At 43.9% G+C, this 14,938-nt stretch overlaps 2 protein-coding genes across 13 annotated transcripts in view; one reads left to right on the top strand and one right to left on the bottom strand.

Annotated features, from left to right (window-relative positions):
- The window catches only part of LOC148330294 (protein kinase C epsilon type-like), a 29,611-nt gene extending 28,798 nt beyond the window's left edge, over positions 1–813 (bottom strand). The window contains exon 1 of the mRNA XM_088304381.1: positions 208–813. Within this exon, the coding sequence (XP_088160507.1) occupies positions 208–567 (360 nt within the window). The 5' untranslated portion in view covers positions 568–813. The remainder of the gene's footprint in view (positions 1–207) is intronic.
- Positions 814–2,339: 1,526 nt separating this feature from the next.
- The window catches only part of atrnl1a (attractin like 1a), an 88,223-nt gene continuing 75,624 nt past the window's right edge, over positions 2,340–14,938 (top strand). For 4 of the 12 annotated variants that reach the window (XR_015845116.1, XR_015845117.1, XR_015845118.1 and 1 more), the window contains exons 1-12: positions 2,344–3,338; positions 3,425–3,622; positions 5,044–5,100; positions 6,019–6,102; positions 8,056–8,169; positions 8,522–8,650; positions 9,540–9,733; positions 9,867–10,047; positions 10,122–10,209; positions 10,383–10,629; positions 12,359–12,542; positions 13,373–13,527. Coding sequence is in view for 7 of the 12 variants with exons in the window: in XM_088305261.1 (XP_088161387.1) it covers positions 3,307–3,338; positions 3,425–3,622; positions 5,044–5,100; positions 6,019–6,102; positions 8,056–8,169; positions 8,522–8,650; positions 9,540–9,733; positions 9,867–10,047; positions 10,122–10,209; positions 10,383–10,629; positions 12,359–12,542; positions 13,373–13,527 (1,663 nt within the window). In the remaining 5 variants the exon portion in view is untranslated. Of the gene's footprint in view, positions 3,339–3,424; positions 3,623–5,043; positions 5,101–6,018; positions 6,103–8,055; positions 8,170–8,521; positions 8,651–9,539; positions 9,734–9,866; positions 10,048–10,121; positions 10,210–10,382; positions 10,630–12,358; positions 12,543–13,372; positions 13,528–14,938 lie in introns of all 12 variants that reach the window. The other 8 variants (XM_088305260.1, XM_088305256.1, XM_088305259.1 and 5 more) reach the window with 5 other exon arrangements.

The following is a 14,938-nucleotide window of genomic DNA, read 5'->3' as shown; positions in this document are numbered from 1 at the left end:
AATGATGATGACTTCTATTATTTATAGAAGCACAATCAAACGCCGCACGAGTTGGTACAAAGTCACGTGACAAACGAGAGAGACAACCCCAAGACCGGATCACGTGACTTGCTCACGCGCCTCTACGAAAACGAAAAATGAGATGACGTGGGAAAAAAACAAAACAAACCAAATCAAAAAAGAAACTAAGGCAGTGGCGCCGGTTACCCAATCCTCGAAGTGCTTGCTTCCGCCTTGCAGGAGGTCGTCGAAGCGGATGATGCAGTTGGCCACGAAGTCGTCGTAGCCGATGGGCGCGTCGTGGAAGACGGCCAGCTCGATGGCGTGGCCGTCACGCACCTCCGCGGTGAAGTCGTCGTTCCACGCCGGGCTGTTGGTGCGCGGCCGCGTGCACGTCTGGCCCACGCGCGACTCATCCACGTTGAGCGCCGCGTACGTGTCCAGCAGGAAGCCTTTGGAGCTCTTGGTGGACGCGCCCACGGCGTGGTGGCGCAGGGACCAAGCCGTGGGCTTCAGGTCCAGTGCCTCGCAGATCCGGATGCGAAGCTGCCCGTTGAACACCACCATGGCCGGGAGGGGATAGGAACGGGAACGGGGACGGGGAGGGGGGGGTGGACGCCTTCTTCGCAATCACCGCAACGTTTACAGGTGTTCCGTGGACCGCAAAGTGCATCCGTAATCCCGTCCCCCCAAAACAGACAATTCGGACCAACTCCCCACACGCGTCATGTTTGTGTGTGGAGGGGATTAATCTGGGGGTGGGATGGGCGTGTGTGTGTGTGATGACTCCGACGTTTCTGTCAGCCTCAGCAGGGGCGGGGAAGGAGAGAGGGGCGGGGATCCACGCGGTCGGTCGCCTCCAGGCGCTGCAGCTCATCCACGGTTGTTGATTTTTCTCGCTGCACTATGTCAGCGCGCACGCGCGCGCACGAATGAATCACGTCAGCTGTGCATGGGGAAGCGTGTGTGTGCGTGTGCGTTGTGTAAGGGTACTTCAGCCACCACACAAAATGGTGCCTTGAGATCCGACTTAAAATTCGTCTGTTAACACACTCGTAACCCAAACCACCAATAATTGAAAATGACAAAAATCCTTTCCATCCACCTGCAAACCGAAATAAAATCAATTATCCGTGTGTTTCTTAGAAGAAATGTACAACTACAAAGTCTACATATGTTTCTGCACCATTTATTGTTAAAATATATAAATATTTTTATTTAAAAAAAAAAATCAATACCAATACAATACAAAACAATGGCAGTGCTATTTAGCGATCCCGTACCCACAAAGCTGTTGCAAAAATAGAAATCGTCGCATTGTTTTATAATTGTTTTCCCCATGCATGCAAGTTTTAGGACATCTTGTTGGCATGGCATATACAATAGAATGCCATGAAATTAGTGAATTTACCCCTTGATTGTCGTAACTGGTAGTGCTAAATGTTGAAATCTTCAATAACTTGAAAAGTGGGATTTGGAGTTTTCAAAGGACACTTTTTCCCGGCAGCGTACTTTGAGAAAAAAAAACGTAAACAAGCGTCCTTACACTTTGAATATTTTGAAACATTTTATTAAGAAATTCTTTTAAAAAAATATTGATATCTTATTTAACGTGACTTATTTGAGATTTGTATTTGAAGACTAAAACGGAAGGTTTGCTATTTTGTACTGACGGTCTTACAACAGCAGAGGGCGTCATTTCCTAGCATCAACAGTAGTTGATGCACAATGGTCACTGCCCACTTCATTAGGTACACAGGGCGCCAATACAAGAGCTGTCACAAATTGTGAGAATGATGATGAAGCTCATTTTTGATTGGCAGTTCCAATGATCTATTCATTCAACAATTTGTTTATTATTGCTAAAATAAAATAAAAATTCTAATCAACAGGGCGAGCACTTAATCCCGCTGCTTTTTAATTCGCTGCCATTGACGGATATAGATGCCAAAAGTACATTAAATTTACCTGTGCTGGTAGTGAATGTGAAGAAGCAGAGAACCCCCATGCCCCCCCCCAAAACAAAATCAATGTAAGTTTTTCTCTCACGCGTTTGAGTCTTTGTGTCGGACAATCAATCTCCTGGTCCTCAGAAGGACACATTAAAAGGGATCCATATCATCTACTGGCTGGAATAATAACAAGCGCAAACGTTTTCCCATACTTTGACCTTTTAATACCTCGCCGTAAAAATCGCCCAACACGTCTCTGCTCAATGCTCGTCAAGCATTCTGAGATGAAGCCAATGCTTCATCCTCGCCTTCCCATTCCGCCAGTTATGATGATGATGATGAATGCAAAGTTACGGAAGCAAAGTTCACTTGCACCGAAGTGCGCTGTGCATGAGTGACAGAACCTTGGGAAGCATCTCTGTTGCATGGCTGGACGGGAGCGACAGAAAGCAGGAGCAGCTGACTCGTCAAAAAGGGATTTGATAGCAGATCATCAGCGGGGGCGGAGCTACGTGGATGCCAGGAGTGGCAACGTGTGCAATGCGACCGCAGGAAGTGAAGTTTCACCTGAGAAGCAGCATCTGAAAAGCGCGTTCACATCGACAGGACCGGGAATTTTTTGTTGTTGAAAGAAAAAGTTCAGAGGCATCTCAATAAATTGGACTTTTTATTTATTTTTTGGGGGGTGATTGGTTCTCAAGTACCTCAACTTGTATTGTCTCAAGTGAGAGCGAGAAGACTGAAACGCTGAATTCAAAACTTGCATTTAATTAGTTTAATCAGTGAGGAAGTGCCACACAAATAATTTCCTTAATGTATATAATATCTTCAAAGCATTTCATCCATCCATCCGTTATCCGAACCACTAAATTTGCTTTAGCCCATTTTGCTTAAATGCCGGCTACACACATGTTCTGTTTCTCGTGCGCTTGCTGCCTCCTCAGACGGACTTGATCGTCGATTGTCCCTTTAATCGGCGCGGCCGCGCTGCTCGTGCTCGTGCGCATGGCTCTGTGCAGAAGTTTCCCCTGTCAAAAAGATGCTGTGCGCCGGGCAACGCGCGGGGGGCTCCTCCTGCCGCATCATCCCGCGAAGCATTCACCGCCGCCGGCCGGAGGAGAGCAAGGCACCGCAGACAGCGCAAAAGGACCTCGAGCCTGCCCCCGTGGACCCGTCTACTTGCTGGACGACGTGTTGTCAACGTTCCATCAGCGCAGTGTTTGCAACGGAGCTTCTTCTAGTGTGACTACGCGACGATTTTCTTTTGGAATTGACAGCAAGAAGGTTTCTTCCTTTGTTTTTTTTTTCTTTTTTCTTTTTTTTTTGACGAGCACTTTTGAGCGGGACGTCAGCCATGCTTGTACCTTTCCCGCTCTGCAGGAGAAGGTGAGGGCGGGGCCAGGTGGAGAGTGACTGGCGGATTAATTGATTGATTGATTTATTGATTGGTTGATTGATTGATTGATTGACAGCGGCACGCCGGCCGCCATGACGCGCGCACTCCAGCTGTGCATGCTCGTCACGGTCACGGCAGCGCATCTGGCTCTTCCAGTGGGCGCTTCCACTTGGTGCATCAGCAGCTGCCACGGAGGCCACTGCGTCAATGGCTCGTGCGTGTGCCACCACGGATGGGTTGGCGAGCAGTGCCAACACTGCCAGGGCAGATTCAAGTAAGTAACAAACACAAACAAACAAAAATAAAAAGCCCAAAACTTTGATCTCACCTTGATTCGGTTTTTAGCAACTTGAATTGACGCATGTCCAGCATTTATTTGCTGAAACGCCTGCTTACTGGCGTTTTTAATTTTCTTTGTTAAAATGTATTTATTTTATGAGAGTTTTTTTATATATTGTGTTCCCACGATTTTGGACTTTGTTCTTCCCCGGTCTATTATGCTTGTAATTCCACTGTCTGCCATTAGATGGTGCACGTAATTTTGTTTGATGCTGCAAATTCTAAAGAAGAATGAAAACAGCAAATATTGCCAACTCCGGGTATTTTTTGCTGGACTTTATTGAATGTCAATGCAGGTTTAATGCTGCTTTTTACACATACAACAAAATGACAGCTCTGGGTTCATGTTATAACGTACATCTTTGGTCATGTTTATCAAAGTATTTTGTGAGATGGTAAGTTTTGTTAGTTATACAAAAAACATGCAGAGGTAATGTTTAAATAGTGTAGTTGTATATCTGTGGGTGATGGAGGGGTGGGATTACTGTTATAACTCAAAAATCTTGTACTGGGCCCTTTCTGCATCAATGCTCATTGTTTCAATGCTAATATGCAGATATTTGACAAAAATTCTGTTTTAAAGAAACACTCCCCATGCAGATGAGTTTGTGAACGTGAAATTGTAATTTGGATGAGGTCTATTGTTTTACAAAAAAATGAGCCAGAATTTTCATGATCAAGACAGAAAGAAAACGAGAATGTTAGCCGTGCAGCTCTGCTTCTACATACTGTACGTCATTGTCCCCTCTTGGCGCCTGGTGCCGATTGTGTACGTGATGTGTGTGTGTGAGCCCATGAGAACAAAAGCAGCATGGATGCAGACAAAGGCATTTGGGGAAAGACAAACAAAAATGGTCTTTTGCCAGAGAACTCTGCCAAGGACAACACAAGCACCAAATCGTACACACCTCCTGTATGTAGCGCAGTAGCTATATAAATTCTTCACACCACACCCCTGCTGAGAACAAAAGTAGTCCAACACAAACTGAACTCACTTCAGTCCTCACTTGTTAAGTGGTGTCGTGGCTCAATTTAGAGGTTCGGGGGGTTCGATCCCCAGCCAGTGTGACCACGTCAAAGTGTCTTTGAGCAAGATGGCAAACCTCCAGCTGCTCCTGATGCTGTGTCATCAGAAGCAACTGGAGCCAACAGTCTCAAGTGCTTGGAGTACTGACCGTAAAAAAGCGAGTGCCATACAAGTGATGGCTTCTTTAGCATTTGCTGACTTGCAAATGTCGAAACATCGGTTGCATTTTTTACAGTGGCCCCAGTTTGATCTGGGACAGATTATTCCCATCATGACCTTGACTTTAAATCTCACAATCGCTCCCCCCCCCCACTTAATCCTGTTTATAGACAGACAAATAAAGCACGCGCGTGTGTGGAGATGTTCACAGATGTGCCCAAAGATAGGTATGCATGTTTTTGTGCATGTTTGTGTGTTTACAAAATAATGATGTGCTGGCTGGCTTGGTCTGTAACTCTTCTGTCTGTAATCCAGACCCAGTATCATCTATCACACACACACGCACGCGCACACCCCCCCACATACACACACACACACGCAGACACAGTTCCAGTTCGGGCCTTTCTTGGCAAACTATGCAGAAGGTCAAGGTTATTCACCTGTTGGTCATTCATCTTTTTACATTGTTACGCTCCCTCGCCACACACGCACACACACTTAGAGCAGATCTCTCAATCCTTACTATTTGCGCGGTTTTGAGACCTCTGCTGAGTGCATGTACGTGCGTGTTCCTTAATATGAACAATGTGGCCGTCATCTCTTCTCCGTCTACTCATCCATCACTGGTGTTATGCACTCAGTGTGTGCGTAGGTGTGTGTGTATGTTGGCAGGTGCTCTTGTGTGTGATTGTTTTGATTTAGAAAAAAACTGTTCAACAAAGTTGAACTTGATTTGACTACAGTCAGGCCCGTTCTAGTGTTAATCAAAAGGGAGGGAGAAATCCATTAAAGTAGAAAAACTGAAATTTGATGGCGCCAAAACTAAATCACATTTTTACTAAAATGATCGGTAGAGTGAATAGCATTGTTCTTAATCACATTTACCCGTTTAAACAATACAATACAATAGAATTTTATTTATATACCGCATTTCACAACAGCTGGAGCTGTAACTTACACTTTGCTGTCACAAGACGCAAAATGTTGCGCTTGAGATGGCATCGCGGAAGCTTTGGCAGGCTGACAATGATGCTCATCTGCTTTCAGGAATAAATCTTGTGATGGCCTCTGACTAAGACACTTTTATGGTGAATGATGTGCTGCCTGCTCCTCATGGTGGCTTGTCTTCTCTTCTCTGTGCTCAGGTTAAGCGACTTGTCGGGTTCTCTTACTGACGGTCCAATGAATTACAAGTACAAGACCAAGTGCACGTGGCTCATTGAGGGATTGTAAGTTGGAGCATTGCAGTTGGTTGTCCCAAAAGAAGTCTTCATACGATGCAACATTTTCATTTGACTCCACAAATAACAGGAAAGATGGCTGCGATTTTTTTTTTTACGTTTAATCATGGTAAACGTCTCCCATGCTGAAACAGTCACGATTGAAGTTCTATTTTCCAAAATGTATTGATGATTGCAAATTTGAGGCCATAATAGTTAATTTAATCAAGACATGGAACAAATATACAAATTCCATAGCAGTGGATTGCAAATGTTATTTGAAAAGCAAGGTTTGTTGACATAAACCACTTCAAAGCAAGCATGTGAGTTAAACAATCCCAACTATTCATTAAACTAATTACACGCTTGTCTTTATATATTTACAATAACAGTAAAGCGTTGCTTTGGCATGATTCTAATGCAATCCATTTTGCAGTCTGCTAAAGTGCAAATGCAAAATGGCTGGCACTTCAGATCTCAGATCCCTCTGGTGCATTGCAACAACATGATGAGGCTCCCTCCAGTGGCATTGACGCTAAAGACAGCTTGAGAGCAAAGAAGGCCCATTAAGGCGCTCTTCACAAGCAAAGACGTATTTGTGTTCCTTTTTCACGGGAAAAGCATATAAAGCAATAGAAAAAAATCCTCTACAATCAACATTTTAAAATTGCTGCATTGGCTCCCCGTGTGTTTCAGGGTTGATTTTAAGGTGCTTCCATTAGTTTTTAAATGCCTTAACGGTCTTGGGCCATCTTATTAATCAGACCTTCTTTTCTCGTATCAACCCTGAGGTCCTCTGGCACCGGCCTGCTAATTATTCCTAGGGTGAGGACTGGAACACATGGCGAGGCTGCATTCAGCCATTCTGGTCCTCGTCTATGGAATAGCCTGCCGGAGGACATCAGGTCCGCACAGACTGTCGATATTTTTAAAAGGAGGCTCAAGACTCACCTTTTTAGTTTGGCTTTTAAATAATTTATCTTAGTCTTTTAATTCAGGACTGTCAGTTTATCTATTATCATTGTCTTTAATTTTTTTAGTTTCTTTGTCTTTTAGTATCATAATTTTTCTTATATATTTTAGCTCCGTCATTTTATATTATTGTCTTTTAATTTTTAGCTTCTTCTATGTCTTTTAGTATCATAATTTTTCTTATATATTTTAGCTTCGTCGTTTTATATTATTGTCTTTTAATTTTTAGCTCCTTTTTCTTTTAGCATTATCATTTTCTTTTATATATTTTAGCTCCAGTGTTTCCTCAAGGGGGGCCTCCGGGCTGGGAGGTGTGGCTGGCCTTCTCACAGGGGGCTTCATCCCGGAGGCTCCTTAGGCCCGGCGGACCGGGGCCCTCTGCACTATGTGTAGGGTCTACTCCGGTCAGTCTGGGCCAGGGGTCTGTGTGTTGGCGGAGCTCCCTGTGGCCGTGGGCCGTCATCCATCTCAGCGCGGATGACCTACCCTGGGTACATTTTCTCATATGGTTTCTCTGTGCCTTGCCATGTCTTTCTGTCTTTCTACTAAGATGGTTTATTAAGTTGTGCGAATGCGAGTGTTCTGTGTGTATGCGAGTTCAGGCGTGTATGTGGATGTGTCTTGTGTTTATGTTGAGTGGGTGGAATGGGTTTTAGTTTTTTGTTGTAATTTGGATGTTTTTATTGTACAGCACTTTGAGCTGCGTTTTATGTATGAAAAGTGCTCTATAAATAAAATTTGATTGATTGATTGAACATCCAAAAGATGGAATTAAAATCTTCAAAAAACAGGTTGCAAATTTGGAATTTACCCCTCAAAGGTATTTTGACATTAACAGTGTGAATGCTTCAGAAAATGCTTTTCCGTAAGAAACAATTCTTCTGTTTTGAATGTTGACAATAATTGGAATACGCATCAGTCAAAAGAATTGATTTTCAAATGACATTTAGTAATGTTACTGAGGAAATTATTTTCTTTTGTGAATTCTAGTCCTAACGCACTTCTGAGGCTGCGCTTCAGCCACTTGGCCACCGAGTGCAGCTGGGATCACATGTACGTGTACGACGGCGACTCCGTCTATGCGCCGCAGGTCGCCGCCTTCAGGTGAGCCCTGACCACTCGCCGAAAGCATTTCGGAGCGCCGAAAATTGGTGTGTGGCTTGGCCATCTTATCAAAAGCTCAAGAATGTATGCCTGACGATTTGCATTGCGAGCAGTACATGACCAAACCCAGAAAATGGGTAAGCCGTGACATTCACAATGCCCGAAGACACATGGTGGTCTCTTTCAGTTGACAGCAGAGGACGGTACAGAACGAAATGACAGCCCTCCTGCGATTGATGAACTTGAATGGATTCATCTGGATTGTATTGATTTGTGTCGAATTAAATGCGGGCTTAAAAGCATAATTTTCATGTACTTTTGTAAACATACAAGTACAACTCAATTCTGTCAGCGGTCTGGTGGTTCCCGAGACGGGTGGCAGCGAGATGGTTCCGGAGGTGGTGACCACGTCCGGTTACGCTCTGCTGCACTTCTTCAGCGACGCCGCGTACAACCTGACAGGCTTCACCGTCTCATACTCGTAAGTGCGCTCAGACACGTACACAGACGCACGTGCACACGCACGCTCACACAAACTTGTATTAAACAGATACAAATGTCATCAAATTAATAAAATGAAAGCCATTAAATCAATTAAAATGCCATTAAATTAAAAAAACAACAAATAGATTCTGTTAAATAAGTAAATGTCATGAAATAAATACATTGTCATTAAACCACCAATAAATTATAAATTCCAAGTGATAAAATACCACTAAATGGTATATTTGTATTCATATACATAAAATAAATTCATAAATTTAAAAAATGATGAATGGAAGTAAAATGTAAAATGACAAAATTGAAGAATTAAACGTCGATTTAATCAAAATAAATTTTATTGAAAATCATTAAGAACAAATTCAGTTCAACAAAAGAAATCATTAAATGTATAGACAATCAATTAATTGCTGACAAATTCCAATGAATCCGTAAATATGCCGTTAAATACATAATATATAACAAATCCTTTTTGACTCAATCCTTAAAGCAACGACACTTGATAAAAAAAAAAAAGAAGAAAAAGAGATGAATAAATAAATAATCCATGCATCAATCCATTATCTGTTCCTCTTCTCTTCACGAGAGTCGCAGGCGTGCTGGAGTCTATCCCAGCTGTCATTGGCAGTAGGCGGGTCACACCCTGAACTGGTTGCTAGGCAATCGCAGGGCACACGACAATTTAGAGCGACCAATCAACCAACCATTCATGAATTTGGAACGTAGGAGGAAACCCACGCAGGCACTGGGAGAACATACAAACATCCACCCTGCCACCACATTTAAAAACGGTCTAAAAAAATGCAAGCCACCAACCCTGTCCATTGGCAAAGGCGAAGCTGACGTTTGCGTTTTTGCATGTGGCGCAGGGTGAACTCGTGTGCCAACAACTGCTCGTGGCACGGCCGCTGCAGCTCGGCCGACCTTTTCTGCGAGTGTGACGACTACTGGAAGGGGGAGGCCTGCCAAGTGCCCTACTGCCGACACAACTGCGGCAGCCCTGACCGTGGATACTGCGACCTGACCGGCGAGAAGCTTTGTGTCTGCAAGCATGGCTGGCAAGGTCACTACATCGCCATTGTCACTTTGTGCCACAGCCTGAATTTGGAGCACTTTTATTTTAAAGCAGTTCAAATAGTGTCATGGCAATCAATTTAAAAAATATCTAATTAGATACTCCCATATCTTACGGATAGGTCCAGACTGTTCTTTGACCGTCCCGTCTGTGGAGGCCTTCTGGTCGCCGCCCAGCATCGAACCTTCGTCGTCCCTGCATTCTCTGGGCCGGGCGTCCCACCAGGCTGTGGTGCACGCTGGGCTGATGTGGGTGGTGGGCGGCTACTCCTTCAACTACTCCAATTACCACATGGTCCTCAGGTAAGCCGTGTTGCGCTCTAATTGCCTGCTGATCATCATTTTTTTATGTTTTTTCTATGGTTATGCTGCCTCAGTTACAACCTGGAGAGTAACACGTGGGACGTGGTCCCAAACAGCGGGGGTCCTCGGTTCAGATACGGACACTCTCTGGCTCTCGAACAGGTGAGTGGACACACTAAAATAAAGATGGTGACCCCAAGTGGACAAATATGGTACTTGCACCACATGCAAGTACCTTATATTTCTGGAATTAGTGCCAAGGGTACATCAACAAAGTATTGAGCGAACAGGATTAGGGCCACGAATAAAAAAAAAGTCACTGTGGTGTTGTGTAGGAAGACGTGTACATGTTTGGCGGGAAGCTGGAGTCGGGTCCAGGCAACGTCACAGACGAGCTGTGGGTGTTCAACATTCCCCGACGCACATGGTCGCAGAGGATAGCAGTCGTGTCGCCTCCCTACGGCCTGCATGGCCACACGGCCCACGTGGTGCAGCTGGCGGCGGCTGAGCCGGTGATGCTCGTCTTCTTCGGATACTCGCCCACCTACAACTTTGTCAGCAATGTGCTGGAGTACAACGTCCGTAAGTAGTCGACAGCCGTAAGTAAACCTTGACGACTTCAGTAACTAGACAGTGACGTCACCAGTAAGTAGACAGAGTTAACATTGACGACTTCTGCAAGTAAATTGCACCCCCTGGCGGTAGACTCTCCTATCACCCGTAAATTCACTGTGACATTTTAAGAAAGTGGACAGTGAAGGCACCAGTAAGTAAACAGTTAAGATTCCAGTTAGTAGATTGTGATAAGACCAGTCAGGAAACGGTAAGAAGCCCAGTTTGTTGCCATTGTTGACGTCAATAAGTGAATTGTGATGGCTGAAAGAAGTAGACACTGACCACATTACAACTAGTAAGTACACTCCGATGCCTCCAAGAGTGAGGACATCATTAGATATATACGGTGGTGGTGCGAGTAAGTAGACTGGCAGTTAAAATACAGTCCCTATCAGTAAATTGACTGTGACGGGTTCTGTCAATGCATGTCAGCAATTTTAATTCTTGTTGCCCCCCGCCCGCCAATTTACATTGAACTTAACATTCAGCAAATCTTTATTTTTTGTTTATCCTTACTAATAACTGACGATAAAAAGGCGGTAATATAGGGCTGTGCAATTCAAAATTCAATTACCATTTCGATGATTACACTCAACAATTACAAAATCAGCACAATTGTTTAAGTTTAGAATAACTAATTTTATAAACAATCAAATCCAAAAAAGGAATTGACATAATTCTAATGTTTCAAAGAATTGGATTTGATTTTTTTTGTTTTGTTCCCTTCTCCCTCACAAAATAATTGTTTGAATAATCGTGATTTCAGTTATTACTAAAATCGTCGTGTTTAATATATTTTTCATAATCGACCAGCCCTACGGGAATATATTCCATATATTATTGTTTCATGACATTTTGATTGTGTGTTGCCTTTTTGGCCACTAGAGGGCAGTGTTGGCTTGCTCAATGTCCGCTAATAGCTTACACACGCACTCACACACACTCGCACTTGGTCATTAAGCAGCTAGAAGACAAAGATGAATGGATCGTCCTTCCTGTCATCTTTTTTTCTTCTCATCTGGTTTAATCACAATTCCCTTATCCTCCTCCCACCCCCAGCTCGTGACCCCCCTTCATCCTCCCTCCTCATCCTCAAGTCCACGTCAATTAGTTGCCAGAGTGAGGTAGGCTGCGTTGACCTTTTTTCTTCCCCGTCACCATCTCTCGTACCTTGGCTGAGTCATCACTTTATCCTTCCTTCTTTTCATTTCTCTTCAATATGCTTTGCTTCTCTGAAGTATTATGGAAAATTGACTTCTTCGTGTGTTGTATCCAAATACTGCAATTGTGTGTTTGGAGTGCCGGCCGAATTTTACAACCAAGTGAATTTTGAGTGCCATTTCATCTTCAAATGGCACAAAATGTGGGCATGAACACCGTTTCATACTGTGTGTCATTCCATATTTTTTTGCGGCTGTTTAGCTGTAAACAAGCTACAAAAAATATCTAAATATTGCTCTTCATTAGGGGGAATATTGAGTGTTGCACATCAAAACTCCACTGGCATAATGCGTGATTTAATAGTTACTTCCTTATTATATCAAGAGAAAATAGAGTGAGCACATTGTACCTTACTTTGCGCCACTCCACACTTTTGTCTGGCGAGTTCAGCTGCAAAAAATCTGTGAACAACAAAAGGAAAAGTGACTCAAAGAGCCAAGCACAAAATTGCCCCTCATCATTTTGTGTGTTTGAGGGTCCAACTCGTGGCAGGTGGTGTCGACCGGCGGCGCGACGGTGCAAGGCGGTCACGGCCACAGCAGCGTTTACCACCACGCCAGCGGCGCCGTCTTCGTGCACGGCGGCTACAAGGCGCTCGGAAAGGGCAAGCACGGCTTGGTGGACCAATTGTACCGCTACCACGTCACATCCAGAACGTGGTGAGCGTCGTCTCTGCAAACACTTGGACACATGACACATTTATTTGTTATCAAATAACATCCACAAATCACACAATAATTGGGAATGTATGCCATATTTTGTCATATATTTATATTTTTTTTCTTGTGTGACTTGCAATGTTCTGCTTCTTTCTGTGGCCGGTTAGCTGTAAAAAAAAGAAAAAAAAAATCTGCCAAAAGTGGTGACCCTCGTGTGACAGCTTGCCATTCGGTGTCACTTTGCCGATGCTATTCTTCCCCAAAAAAAGAATCTTTATTTTGTGAAAGTAGGACCCAATGAAGCAACAATAATAACAAGGAAAAGAGAATAATAATAATAAGAAGAACAAGGAAAAAAATGAGGTAATTCCAATTTTTAAGGGCCTGAGCGAGTTCATAAGCACGTTTTGCTGACACGTCGGGTCTGGTGGAAGCTCACATTTGTCTCTCTTAATGAAGACGACACAGCTGGTGTCCGACCACTGGCCATTGGGTCGCATAGCCAACCGCGACCTCCGACTGGGTTCTTATTGAGATTGTGTGGTGATAATAGTACATACGTGCCTGCGTGTGTATGTGGTGTCTAAGAACAGTTGGTAGGCAGGTGGGGACGACCACCACAGGAGGAAATGCATCCAGTTGGATGCCATTAAGTAACATGGCACTGTGGCTGCAAGCGTGTGCTCACACCCCCCCCCCCCACACACACACGCGCACGCATATGAACTCTCTGGTCTGTGCGAGTGTGTGTGCGTGTATGGGTGTGTGTGTGTGCTTGCATGCGTGGGGGGTGTGTGTGTGTGGGGGTGTGTGTGTGCGTGCAAGTGTAGGATGATACTGCGTGAAAGTGGCCTGGCAAGGTCACTGCACTCTGCCGTGTTGCTGAGTGGGACCATGTTGGTATTTGGTGGAAACACGCACAACGACACGGCGCTCAGCAATGGCGCCAAATGCTTCTCCGCCGACTTCCTGGCCTACGATATCGGTATGTGCATGCTCACACGCACACGCACACACAAGGAAACAGCATCAGTGATGACACACTTTGATCATTGTTTCAGTGTTGATGCACAGATCGAAGGAAGTAACCGAAACAGAAAGCATTGCTCCATGCTTTGTAAAAAAAAAAAAACATTTAAAATGTAAAAATAAAAAACAAGATTTCATTAAAAGTCGCGCAGCCAAGTTGACACGTTCAGATAAGTGCATCCCAAGTGTAACCTTTCCACAAACATTTGATACAAAGCCCAATCTTTTCATACAGAATCCAACAAAAGTAGGACATTGCTGCACCTGTGTGCACTTTCACACAGACACAAAATCGCAGGGTTAGAAAATAAGAATGATAATAAAAAGTTGTATTATTGCAACAGTTGACTTAAGAATACCATGAATGATGAATTAGCGATTCTGCATCGCTGTCTTTCACACAGAATAACCAGGCGGGCAAAAGACGGCTGTGGTGGGCAGTGTGGAAGGGAAGTTAAATGCAAACCGAACCTTTCACACCAAGTTTATGCAAAATTGGCTTGTTTTTTTTTTAGGGCGTTGTTTGAGGCCAATTCTGCGATTTGGCAGAAAATCATTCAGATAACACTTTAATAATAATAACAATAACGATAATAATAATAATAATTTTCTTTTTTCCAAACAGAAAAGCAAAAAAATAAATAAAAATCATCAGGAAATCCAGCTTTGATATTCAGAGTGAAAAAAGCTTTTGCTTGAAGCGAGTCTGATTGCTTCACTAACATCCAGCACCCTCAGTCGCTTTCATACAGTTTCCCCAAAAGTGGCACAGCACATCTGGATTTTTTTCATCTGTACCTTTCACGCAGTACCCAGTGAAGTGAGACAACGCCGCAAGATGCTCCGATCTGATCTGATTCCGGTGTGATGGCGACAGTTGCTTTCAGTGCGAAGGGAGAGTCTGGCGTTTAACTTGGCAAGCCCCTTTACACACAAGTGTGGTTGCGTCCCTTGTTGCTGGCTCAAGGTGTTGAGAAGCGCAGATCCAAACGCTAATGAATAAATGATAATATTCATAAAGTCGGGGGGCGATAATGTGGCACCGTGGGGCGCATAAAACGGCGCGTTTACGCCTGCTGTTGATGGAGCAAAAAGGAAAAAAAAAAAGAAAAAGCAAGTCGCTGGCTCTCAACTTCATTAAGACATCACAAAAGCTTTATTGCCTTTTCTCTTTACCTTTTCATGGCCGGTGTACTTTGCGTGTTGTTATTGTTATATTTATTCTTCCTCCCTTAGTCCCTTTTTCATCTGTTTGCCGGGCTCGTCGCATTGCTTGCTTTGTTGAGTGTCAGGTCAAAGTCACAGCAGATGCTGACGTGTCTGAGGAGGATTCTCTCACGCTTTAACACCCGACATTTTTTTTCCTG

Source organism: Idiotropiscis lumnitzeri, chromosome 9 (genome assembly GCF_059441095.1).
Source record: "Idiotropiscis lumnitzeri isolate Australia: NSW breed Sydney's pygmy pipehorse chromosome 9, RoL_Ilum_1.0, whole genome shotgun sequence".
Classification (NCBI taxonomy): domain Eukaryota; kingdom Metazoa; phylum Chordata; class Actinopteri; order Syngnathiformes; family Syngnathidae; genus Idiotropiscis; species Idiotropiscis lumnitzeri.
The sequence above is the reverse complement of the archived record's forward strand: the minus strand, read 5'-3'. Positions and strand labels throughout refer to the sequence as shown.